The sequence below is a fragment of the Stegastes partitus genome, unplaced genomic scaffold (genome assembly GCF_000690725.1).
Source record: "Stegastes partitus isolate 25-593 unplaced genomic scaffold, Stegastes_partitus-1.0.2 Scaffold851, whole genome shotgun sequence".
Taxonomy (NCBI): Eukaryota; Metazoa; Chordata; class Actinopteri; family Pomacentridae; genus Stegastes; species Stegastes partitus.
Genome location: NW_007578582.1, coordinates 349504 through 361590, shown reverse-complemented (window position 1 = coordinate 361590; position 12087 = coordinate 349504). Strand labels below are relative to the sequence as shown.

Below are 12087 nucleotides of genomic sequence, written 5' to 3'. Positions count from 1 at the left end.
TATCGCTTCCACCCCCCCTATCATCATCTTAACCTACAACGTGGTCCGCTCCATGTCAGTCAGCGTCAGTGGCTCACATCAGCTCCGTTCAGCTCAGGAGCATAAATCAAGCTCGACGTGGGAGTTTCTACGCCATCATCGTCACATAAATCCACTGAGAGAGAGACAAACATTCACACGTATTCAAAAACCAAACACAGGATAAATAAGGAGGCTACCTGAATGTACAACATCGTGAACATGAAATTAAAAACAAAAAATCCTCTTACGGTCACGGCTGCTTAGATAGGTTGCTCGATTTAACTCCAAAGTGGTTTTTAATATGGATTAACGTCTACATTACTTCACTCTTTATTTATTTATTGTTTTTCAACAGTGAAGCTCCAGTGACTGATTCACAGGGCGTGAATCAGGGTTTGCTAATCATTTCAACAGACATGTATGAAGCAAATACCTCTGGTCTTGTCTAAGGCTCGTATTGGCAGCGCCTCTTCGCTCCTGACAAACCCTCAACCAATCAGAGCTGCTGCGTTTTCCAGAAGCGTCTTGAGACCGAGCTCGTGTTTGTTCGAGTGAGAGTAAACAGATCAAACGTGTTCGGGTCAAAGGAGCTTCATGGGAAACACAGGCCCGGTGTTTGATTTAAAGCGGGTTGAATCGTGTCACTGCTTGGCTGTTTTTGTTTTGTTTTTTTTTTAACCCCATCACCTGATTTCTTACAACAAACACGATCAGCGTGGTCTGGCTCTTTCCTTTTCTGTGCGCAGTGCAGTGACTGATCCTTGCCGCTGCCTCCAGAGTCCCTGACGTGCTCTCGCTACTTCTTCTGCGCCTCCTGCAGCAGCTTCAGGGCGGCCGTGTTTTTTGGTTCCACTTTCAGCAGGCTGTTCAGATCTTGCACGCAGGCTTTGGTGTCCTGCAGGGATCACGACAAGAATCTACAGTTAGAGACCAAACCGAGGCCGATGGGAAAGGAAACACTGACGGAAAACAGTCGAGGTTTAAGCTGTGAAACCAAAACAGTGAGCTGAAACTCTATGTGGAGCTGAGTCCCTACGAACATGTTTCACATCGTCGAGTTATTTGATCCATAGTTGATGTAAATAAATCATTATTACAGCCTTCACAAGACCGACTTCAATACAATCCTGATAGCTACGACATACCAGTCCGGCATAAACTTAAGTGAGCTTTCCTAAATGTCTGTCTGTTCTTGACTTTTGTGTTTTCCTGAAATACTTTTAAGGTTATCCTCGTAGATTAATCCTAGCAACTGGACTTGCTTGAGTTCCTTGAACACGTTCCACCTCTCATCCAAGAGGCTTCATCACTTCTGACCGACTAGTTGGGAGCTAAGTTGGGAGGCAGCAGTCCACCTGCATCTCAAGGACAACGGACACTCTTTTGAAGACAACAATGTACAGATTTTGGCCTGCAGGGAGGACCGATGGTTAGAGATCCATCTAACTGGAAGGACCATCCCTCAACAGAGGTGGAGGTCTGAGGCGTCACCTCTCACCTGTTTACAATTCAGTCTGAAGATCTCTCCCCAGGAAGATGAAACCACATCCACACCGAGCCACATAAAGACCCTAACGAACCCCTTTGTAGCAGGGCGAGCACTAATGACTCACATAACGAGGGGGAGGAGCAACAAACCCTCAAACTCAGGTGTTAATGGCTCCTTAAGGATAAAAGTATCTGGAACTCCCAACTAGTCAGTCAGACCTGATGAAGCCTCTTGGATGAGAGGTGGAACGTCTTCAAGGAATTCAAGCAAGTCCAGTTGTTAGGATTAAACTATTAGAATTTAAGGCAAGACATTTCAGGACGTAGCAGACAATTAGGGACGATCTGGAGTTTCTTCTACATAGAATCTTACACAGCAGGGTTTTCAGTGATGAATTCTCCAAAAATGAATTTCAGAAGTTCAAATTTATGATGCAAAATCCATCCTTGTGCACACTGTATAAAGACTGCATCATGTTTGGGATGGAAAATATGTTAAACTATCTAATTGTGATTTTTCTAACAGACTCCGTATTGAGTGTGTAAAAGATTTGACGAGCCAAACTTTATCTCATGAGACAAATATTTAAAACTACTGAAACGACGGTTTAAAACCTGGCTCAAGCACGCTGCAAATTATATGAGGTGTGCCTATTAAATAACGAGTAGCGTTATTTAATAATGTCAGTGAACCACGGCGTGCGTGCCTGAAGCACATTCAGCAGCATAAACAACCCCCGCAAGTTTCAATATGCTCAAGTTAAATAGAGCTGAATTAAGGCATTAGTCTCAGTCTTTAATAACCGCACCTCATACATTCTGAACTGCAGCCTCTGCAAACTGCTAATTGCATTGTTTCCAACTGTGATATTGATTTAAAACTGATGAACTGTTCGGCCCCAGGCACCTCTGTACTTAACTTCTCAGTTTGCATGAAATCTTTCAACCACATGAGCAAAAACTTTAGTCCTTTATCGTCATCGAGGTTGGTTTGAATCCAATTGTTACTGCATTTATTTTAGGTGATTAGAGGTAAAAACACATGCAGCTTCTCCCTAAGTTTCCCTATGACGGCACAAAGAGGTGGGATTTAGGGTGCAGTCAGGCAGGATTGGCCAGTGCAGGGTCATCCGATAAGAAAACTGAACTTCACTCAGTTTTTGTTGCTTTGCTGGGACGTCCATCTGAAGACTGCAGCTGAAGAACCGTTTAACTGTGGATTACTTTGTTGTGACAGAAAGAGAATTTCTTCTCTCTCCCTTTTTTTTTTTTTAAATACATTTTTTTAAGCTTTTTTTCTTTATTTAGAGCAGTAGAGAGAGACAGGAAAGGGGGAGAGACCTGCAGCGAAGGGTCGTGAGCGGGAGTCGAAGCCACGACCGCTGCATCAGGGAACTACAGCCCCTGTTCATGGGTCGTTTGCTCAACCAGGTGAGCTACAGGGACGCCCTAGTATTCCTTCTCTTGACCTAGGGATGACTGTGACGACAGAAAAACTAACTTTCCAAACTTTTTAATCCCATATTATAAACTCCAGACTCTATAACTAACACTGGACTTCCTGGACTGTATGTCTTGGTTTTCTTTTCTTTCTTTTTTATGCACATGCAGCAAATGATCTGTTGAATTAAATGTTTTAAAACGAATGAGGCCCAATTGGACAGTATCTCCATGATTTAAACCTGGCCGATATCTGATCACAACTGCTCTCTTTTTATCCAGAGTAGATGCCTGAGTAACCATCTCATCTTAATAAACAGCATACAGGCGATCGGTTTCCGTTGTGCGTAAACCAAACATTTCTTTTCTTGCCGTTTTTTCACTGTTTTTTGCGCTGCATGGCGCTGTGAGCGCTGAGCTTAGCGTGTCCCGTCTGTGTGTGTGTGGAATACTGATGAGGAGAAGCCGCCAGGGGAAACATCAGCAATTATCGAGGTAGGAAATGATTTTTATTTCGTCAAAACCTCCAGACGCTTTGAAAACGCCTGATTGCTCTGTGTGGGAATCACAAACTGAGGAGCAGCGGTGAAGATTGAGGGTCTTACCTTGAGCTCCTTGTGAGCCTGAGCCCTCCTGTAGAGAGCCTTGACATTGCTGCTGTCAATCATCAGAGCCTCGTCACAGTCCCTGACGGCGTCTCTGTACTGCTTCACTGACAGGTAGCACAGCGCCCTGATGGCACAGACACAGCAAACTACAATCAGACATCTGAGGGGCTTTTTTTAAAAATGATCTCAAGCCAAACACAGAATGGTCTGTTTTTATCTCAAAGCCACACTTTATGCATAATATCATGTCTGTGAATACAGGTGAGTATCACAGTGATAACAGAATGAAAACACTTTTATTTAACACGTCACTGGCTGTCAAATGATGATATGCCACATTGGATACGTTTTGATCTGAACTGATTCTTTACGTTCATAAAACACTAAGATCAGATCAGATGACACTACTTTGTGTAAGCTGGTACAGAAACAGAAGTTCCACCCTGAAAACAAACACACATCACCTAAATGCATTCGGGAAATTCAGAAACTGAAGTTCCAAAAGTCAATACGAGCCTTGAAGTCATTATTGCAGTTTACTAAATCTGCATAATTTCCAGCATGCCTACAGACAACTTCAATCGACCGTCCAGACGAACACGTGGCTCACCGGTTGGTGTAGGTCGTGATCTCCGTGGGGTTGTGTTTGAGGCTCTGGGTGTACTTCTCTATGGCCTTCTTATGCTCTCCTTTCTTCACCAGGGCGTTGCCTTCGTCTTTCAGGGTCTGGCCTTTCTTTCTGTCTTTATCACTGGGAGCTGGTGAAACACGTCAAAGTCAAGGATTTAAACTTGAGTCACTCTTCAGAATTCAGAAATTGATCCAAAGTTTGACTGCGTGCTCAAAAAAAAAACCCAAAACAAAACAACATGCTGATGAAAAAGTAAATCAAAGACGCGTTTACATGCTGCAGGTTTTACTGTAATTTATAAAGAATGTTTCACACGATGCCAGTTTCACATAAATTGGGGCTAAAGATGCATTATTATATAAAGAGTCATATTTTAACTGCAAATAAAAAATCCATCCAGTGATGACTTAAATTACAGGGATTCTCTGTAGAAAACAATCTCCGTACCGGGTTTGTTTGTTTGCCTGGTGCCGTTCTGCTGTGGCGTGGGGTTCTGCTGTGGCGTGGGGTTCTGCTGTGGTGTGGGGTTCTGGGGGTTTGGTTGTGTGGTCTTGGCTGCAGTTTGTTGGGCCAGTTTCTCCCGTACAGACAGAGGGACTGTGGGAATGGGAGGAAGCTTTTCTCTCCATGATGGACCGTCTGCCTCTGTGAGCGCCTTTGTCATCCTGACAGACAGACAAACATTGAAAGAAGTGTTACTATTATGTACTAGACAAAAAGAAACTGAAGTCGTTGCTCTACTGGACAGAAGATGGTAAAGGGCGAAGGCTTTAGATATTATTGGACATTGTTCAATAATGCTGGTCAGCTGTGTTATAGCTCAGAATAGCTGGACAACAGGTTATAACCAGAAATATACAGGTCTGCATAGCTTTCACACTGAATAATTTATTGTGTTGTCAGCCTATAACAGCAAACCAAGCGGACTAAATTAGACCAGATCTGGTCTAGCTCCACGCAGACCCAGAACATCGCAGCTAGATGAGATCTGAAAAGTCGCTTATTGTTTGTTCTGGTGCTATAAACCTCAACTGAGTGTTCTAGTTTTTATTTTATGCTTCTGGCTTAAAGGAGGGAATATGTGTGACACAACAAACACCTGACAGTGATGTTAGCAATCCTCCATCTCCAGCCTACCTGTTGGTGCCATCATGAGCAGCTGCTATGTTGCAGTCAATCTGCAGAGCAGTTTTGTAGTCTATGTACGCCTGCCTGTAACGCTCCAGAGCTTCGTAGGCAGCGGCGCGACGAAGCAGAGACTTCACGTTGAACGGAAACAACTCTAGAGACCTGCGAAGAAAACACGTACACATTACAAGGTAGGTGTTGTTTTCAAGCTGAGGCAGCAGAATGGAGTTATTTTGTTGTGCTGTTGTTTGACTCAAAGGGCAAAAGCTGCAACAGACTATAAACACCTGAAATGTTTCTTTCAAAAAGGGTCCTTTTTACACCATTTAGAGAAAATTAAATGTCATTATATCACCATGTTTCTGTCAGTTCTTGGGCGTCTGAGCCACATTTAAACAGAAGAAAAACAAGTGGCATAAAAATCTAAAATAACAAAAACGCTGACAGATGAAAACATCTTGTGTGTGAATAAACAAAGTAATAGGTAAACAAATTAACAACTGCACAGAATCAAAAACCCAGAAAGATAAAAACGGGGTCTAAAAACGTACGTGTTGCAGTCTTTCACACATTCTCCACAGTTGCCTTCCTTCAGGTAGCTGGCTGCACGGTTTGAGTACAAAATGCCCAAATCATCTGGGCTCTTTTTACCTTAAATGGGGGGAAAAAAAACAATCTTTTGAGGAGCAGCACTTCAAACTAAAACGCTCTGTCCATTAGATGACACACACACAGATGACCAGAGAGAGAAAACATTGATTAAAGGGTCGGGACACCGACTGGTGAAGATCCAACTACAATCAAATCAAAGTTTATTAAATTGATTTAAGACATGACATCAGTGTGCAGGCGTTACTTTATCATGACAGAGGAATGATGATTAATTTCTAATCGTCATGCACCTACATGGCATCTTCTGCAAAGTGGAATATTGTGAAGACAGACGTCAGTACATGCCGACTGGATCGAGTTTCATGTGCCACAATGATTAAACACACCTTCCCGAGATGCATTAAATATATCTGCAGGTTATAGTTTTGGTTCTACTTACTGGACTTCTCCAGCTCCTTGATTGCCTGGCTGTACAGAGCCGTGGCCTCTCCATACTGGCCCGTCTTAAAGCATTCGTTACCGGCCTGTTTCAGCTCCGTCCACGACTTTGACTTCTGTTTCTGAGGCATGTTTTCTTTTTAACTGTCACCTGAAAAGAGGAAAGACTGCTCACCATCTGCACGTGAAAATAGCATTTAGCAGCTGATCAGTGATAAACGGGTTCAGACGTTTAACGGAGTACATTTCATATACCACATACTATTGTTCTTCTGCTCTAACAGTTACCAACCTCTTGTGTTAGCAGTATCACTTAAGATTGATTTTCTGAGTGTTCCCACACGTCAAAAGTAATTTCTGCACCACTGCTGTTATGAAAACGTAGTTAACCACGCTGTCGTTTGGCTGTTTCATACTTTATGTTTGCTTTAATGACCACCTATGAGAGAGAAAACGCTCTGTTATGAACTGTTGTTAACGAGTCTGTAAAGAGTTTCTGCTCTTTTTCTTGGCCTGTGCTGCTTCATAAATAGATTTGCCAGTGATTACCTTCACTGCGTACACTCCTCCACTGATGAAATGAATCCACGTCATAACCAGTCAAGTGCTTCAGTAAAAATACTGATTCTTCAATTCAGGAAACGGCACGCAGTGGTTAAATTAATGCATTTATCCTTTTCCATTTGAGGCCCAGCAGTTTTTGTGATCAGCATTCCACAATTAGGATCTTTTAATTATTAACAACACAGCAGTGATGTGGAAGTCAGACGTTGATGGATGAATAAAATATTGATGAAGTTTTTGATATTTATTTGAGGTAAATTAATAGTCAGATGCATGAGTAATAAAAATGAACTCGCCAACTAATAAATTTCATTAATGGAAAAAAAAACAAGCAGTAGATTAATCAAAACTAACAAAACACCCTCGACTACATCATACTCAGAATCACAAGTTTCTCTCTCCATCGGTTTTACTGGTGAAACCTAACGGAGCGTCAGCCAATTAATGTTTTATTATCAATGTTTTGACAACTCGATGTTAAGCAGGTGAGCGGTTAATGGATGATAACAGGAAAACTGCAAGCAGCAATACCGAAGACCAATCAGCTCGGTCTGGAACACAAACCGCACTCGTGATACCAAAGTTTGATTCAGTTTCCTACATTTTTGGAATCACAGGCTCAAGTGGCATCCCAAGAGCTGCTGAATCCTCAGGAATGCACCAATTTAGCCTTTTTCTCTCCTGACACAGATTCAGACACCTGAACTCCGAGAGTCCCGATACAGCTATAACGCCAGTGTGGTCCTTTTTTTTTTACATGTTTAAAACCTGCCTGAATATGTGGAATTCAATGGGATCACACATATGTAAGGTAAGTAAGGGAGTAACTACGACTAAAGGTGGAGACATTCCATCATTGTTTAAAAAGCTGAAGCAATTAGTCAATTAATCCGACGCAATCTGGAACCATCCTGATAACTGATGGATGTGTTTCAAGCACAACTACAGGAAAAGCATTTTTGATTTTGCTATCACGGTATCACTAGGTTTTGAATTGCTGGTTGGACAAAACTTTCAGATGTTTTGGTTCTGCAAAGTTACGAATGGCATTTTTTAAGTTTCACATGCTACATGATTAATCCAAGAAAATAAGCACTGGCTGCAGCTCAAACTGAATGTGCGCTTCCTGACAAAGCATAAAAGCATCAGGACAATAACATTCACTTTACGGAGAGGTATTAACATACTAATGTCCTGGTTTTGTGCGCTGAGCTGAGCTTTAAGCAGCAGCAAGGTGCATTAGCTGCCGTGTCACTAAAAGGCCACAGGCTTTGCACCCACAAGAGTGATAGCTGTGCCAAATGTTGCCTCCATCAAATACATGGTGTATTTTAGAGCAACATACTGATCCTATATCACACAATCATCACATATCAACAATGATTATTAGCAATTCTGGTGCTGTCTGATCTCTAAGTTAACCAAGATGGGAGAAAACGATAACATGGACTCCTTATTAAATGTGTAATTACCACGGCTGAGTAGAATATTACACACATTACAGGGTTATGAACAGCTTTTTCCTTTGTGATTTATTTAAACCCTACATGTTGTGCTGTTGTTCGCATGTATCTGATGTTATTATGCTGCGAATGTGGTGAATACATCACAATTAAATTAGTATTTTCATTTCTTTAACATTTTGAAAAAACAGATGCATATGTTTTACCTGCCTGAACCTAATAAACCCAGAATCATCAGTACATGTTAGCTAATGGTGTCCACTCACATTATTTAGCAGAAGCTCAGCTGACAAACTGTTTACCAGTTCACCCCATTTACATGTTAGCTTAACTAGTTGTGCACTAGTCCTGCTGCTAATAGTGACTCAGGCAGATTGTCTTCATGACAGCTTCTCGAAACTAACAATAAAAGTTTACATTTAAAAAGGAGGCACTTTTAGACTCTATTTCCAAAGTTGCGTTTTGTTTAAAACCTGCGTTACCTGTACTCATTTCTTTTTTTATTTGTCGCCTACTAGCTAAGTTAGCTCGCTAGCTGAGTCGTGCTAATTCGAACGGCATTTGCCAGCAGCGGGCTAACTACGCTGCGCGCCGCTAAGCTAGCTAGGCTACAGCTAGCAACGTTAGCGTCTCCTTACCGGCTGAGAAGAGAGATAGCAACACGGCGAGGAAGTCCCCGCTCCTCACGACGCGAACGACGACGAGGCTCGAACGGCTACCGGCACCTGAAACTGTGGGTTCCCCTAGTGAGCGCCGCAGGCACTGACATTACTCTGTGCGCTCCGGTGTTCGTCCACGAGGTTCTGCCCTGCCTCGGTCGGTGCGGGGGTTTTGAGCAGCGGAGTGGTGCGTGCGTGCGGGCGGGGGGGAGTGAAGGAACTTGCCGGCTGGCTCCAGCAACTTCTCAGCTTGCTGCTCCGGGAGGGGGCCGAGCTGCGCTGGATCGGTTTCGCTTCAGTGTAACGCTGCGTTCAAGTGCTCAGGGACGTGTAGGACTTTTGGCGCGTCCTCTGCTGGTCGAATTGGGCAGCGCATCTTCTGAGTGGAAGAACCACTCGGGTCCAGCTATTTTAGTCATAACAGACAAAAAACAGAGTAATGAATGTAATTGGAGTTTTATTTCCCCCTACAAGACATTAGGAGGAGCTGGTGTGTGATTCTTCCAGCTGTTTCGAACTTATTCCTCCAAAGCCCCTTTCAGACATGCTGGCTTCCTCAGTCCATTAAAGTCAAATTAGACCAGATTAGATTAGATTAGATTGTACTTTATTTTTCAGGAAAAGAGCACGAAATAGTGTCAAGAAGAAAAAGAGAACAAATAAACTATAGATAGGAAGAGCTGAGAAATACCATATAATACAATACTATACACACACTACATACGCCATAGATCCATATAATGGAGACTATGATTTAAAATTTAAAAGATAAATAAAATAAGTATGATATGGCACATAGCAAGAGGTTTACCCCTTTTATACCCCTTGCAGGGCAACTAAACGACTCGGCTGCATTGCTGAATGTGCACCCCGGTTCCATCCATCATCTATACACCGCTTAATCCTCACTAGGGTCATGGGGGGCTGGAGTCTATCCCAGCTGACTCAGGGTGAAGGCAGGTTCACCTGGACAGGTAACCAGTCTATCACAGGGCTACACATAGAGACAGACAACCAAGCACACTCACATTCACACCTACGGACAATTTACAATCACCAATTAACCTCAGCATGTTTCTGGACTGTGGGAGGAAGCCGGAGAACCCGGAGAGAACCCACGCTGCACAGGGAGAACATGGAGACTCCACGCAGAAAGATTCCGGTGCCCCCACCGGGACGTGAACCGACAACCTTCTTGCTGCGAGGCACCCCGGTTGCTTAACCTTAAAACAATCTCATCAGGTCGAACCTACGATATAGTTTTCAACACGAGTCTGACTTGAACTGTATGTACAGCACAAGCTGTGTGAAGTGATTGATGGAAGGATTTTTCATTGTTTAGCAACAAAATCATCCAAAAACATCACAGAGACGCTCAAATGCAGTTTGTGCGCCAAGATCACAACGTGCTTTTTTCACTTTGCTCTGCAGTTTCAAATCTATTAGACATTAACATCCTAAAGATTAATGATACCCACCATTAATGAATGTAATCTGAGTTTTTTGTTTGTTTGTTTTTTGTTTGTCCTCCCATACGAGACATCTGGACGAGCTCAGACGCGTTGCTTCCAGTTGTTTGGAGCTATTTCCTCTAAGTTTGTTCAGTACCTGCAGCATCAGGATCCACATATGTGCGAGAGAGAGACACAACAGCGCTGGTAACTTAATTAAATGTAAATTCTAAGCAGGATCCTTTTGTTCATGATGAGCCGTAACAGAGTCAAAGTTTATTAGCTGCAGGTCCACATTTTGTCACATCACAGCTTTACTGTTTAAGAAATCAGAATCTGGGCTGCTAGCTGTCTGAACACCTCGATGAGCTGCTTTCAGTTTTGTTTTAGCCTGTTATTGCAGTGTTATGTGTTATACATGACTCGGTGTGTTCACTCCGGGTGTATCTGAATGCAGCCGTCTCTGGACTTGCAACGCTTGCTTCTTTTGATATGTTTTTATTGTTCTTTGAAAGTTGTCTCCTTGTCAGAGTGAAAACCTCCTTGCCAAAAGAACTGATTTGGATTCTGACACTTTTAAAACTTTCAACACGAAACATATTTGACCGACAGCACGTCTGCATGTAGCATTTTGAACAAAGAAATGGTGAAGCAGTGCCGACATTTCAGGAATCAGAGGGTAATTCTTGGTTAATTTGATCTGGATCAGGATTTAGTTCTGCGCTGTAAAAAGGAATAATCTGTGTAAAAGAGCGCAGATCAATCATTGGGTGCTTCTATGTCTGTTTGTTGAGCAGTGAAAGTCTGCTTTACTGTGGGGCTGGAAGCTGATTTGTACCATATTCACCGGAGCCTCGAACGCCTCATGAGACAGAGAGCAGCAGTTGTCTGGTTTCTATTTCAGAGTTTAGAAAGCAAAAGCTGCTCAGAGGAAAATCCCACATGGTTACAATTTGCCCCTTTGAAATCTTGTTTAGAAGCTCTTTTCTTCTCTGATTACTGTACTTTAAAATGTTTTGTCCATTCGTGTTCTAACACCTAAACACTGTCTACTTACAATTGATCATGACAGTTCACATTAATATGAAGTTTTGCTCTTTGTTTAGGGTCAACATGTAAATTAATACTCTTCTGGCTGTAATTGGCCAAATCATGCAAAACTCTAAAGAGTAAATTGTTCAAAAACTGCATTTAAAAAGTGTTTGAAAACTGTTGGTGTCTTTGGGAAGGAGTCGGTGGACTCCGAATGTAAACGGAGCAGAATGCAAATGCACACAATCTCAGATTTTGACGGATTGTTTAGAGACAATCGCTGCAATCATTCGTGTTTCCTCTGATTAAATGTTAAAAGAAGCTTAAAGTCGCTTCAGTTCACAATCAAGAAGTGGCTTTAATAGTAGTTTATCTTTTGAAATCATACTTAGATCACATACAGGAAACTGCTGTGGTTGATTCAACACCATAAAGGAACCACCGTCCTTTTGAAGTGGTTTAAGTTAAGGTCGTTTCTTCAGCACCAGGTTCTGACTGTCAATATATAACAGAGCAAACACTCCAGAGTTCATTTGAAATAAACCAAACACG

General features: G+C 42.4%; 1 protein-coding gene across 1 annotated transcript; it reads right to left on the bottom strand.

Annotated features, from left to right (window-relative positions):
• Positions 1-367: 367 nt before the first annotated feature.
• tomm34 (translocase of outer mitochondrial membrane 34) lies at positions 368-9292 on the bottom strand. Its single transcript, XM_008293012.1, has 8 exons — positions 9032-9292; positions 6368-6517; positions 5868-5967; positions 5326-5478; positions 4636-4853; positions 4168-4315; positions 3555-3681; positions 368-916 (listed from the first exon to the last, which is right to left on the bottom strand). Exons 2-8 carry the CDS (start codon positions 6495-6497, stop codon positions 818-820), a joined length of 975 nt encoding a protein of 324 aa, XP_008291234.1. The 5' UTR covers positions 6498-6517; positions 9032-9292; the 3' UTR covers positions 368-817.
• Between the last annotated feature and the right edge of the window lie 2795 nt (positions 9293-12087).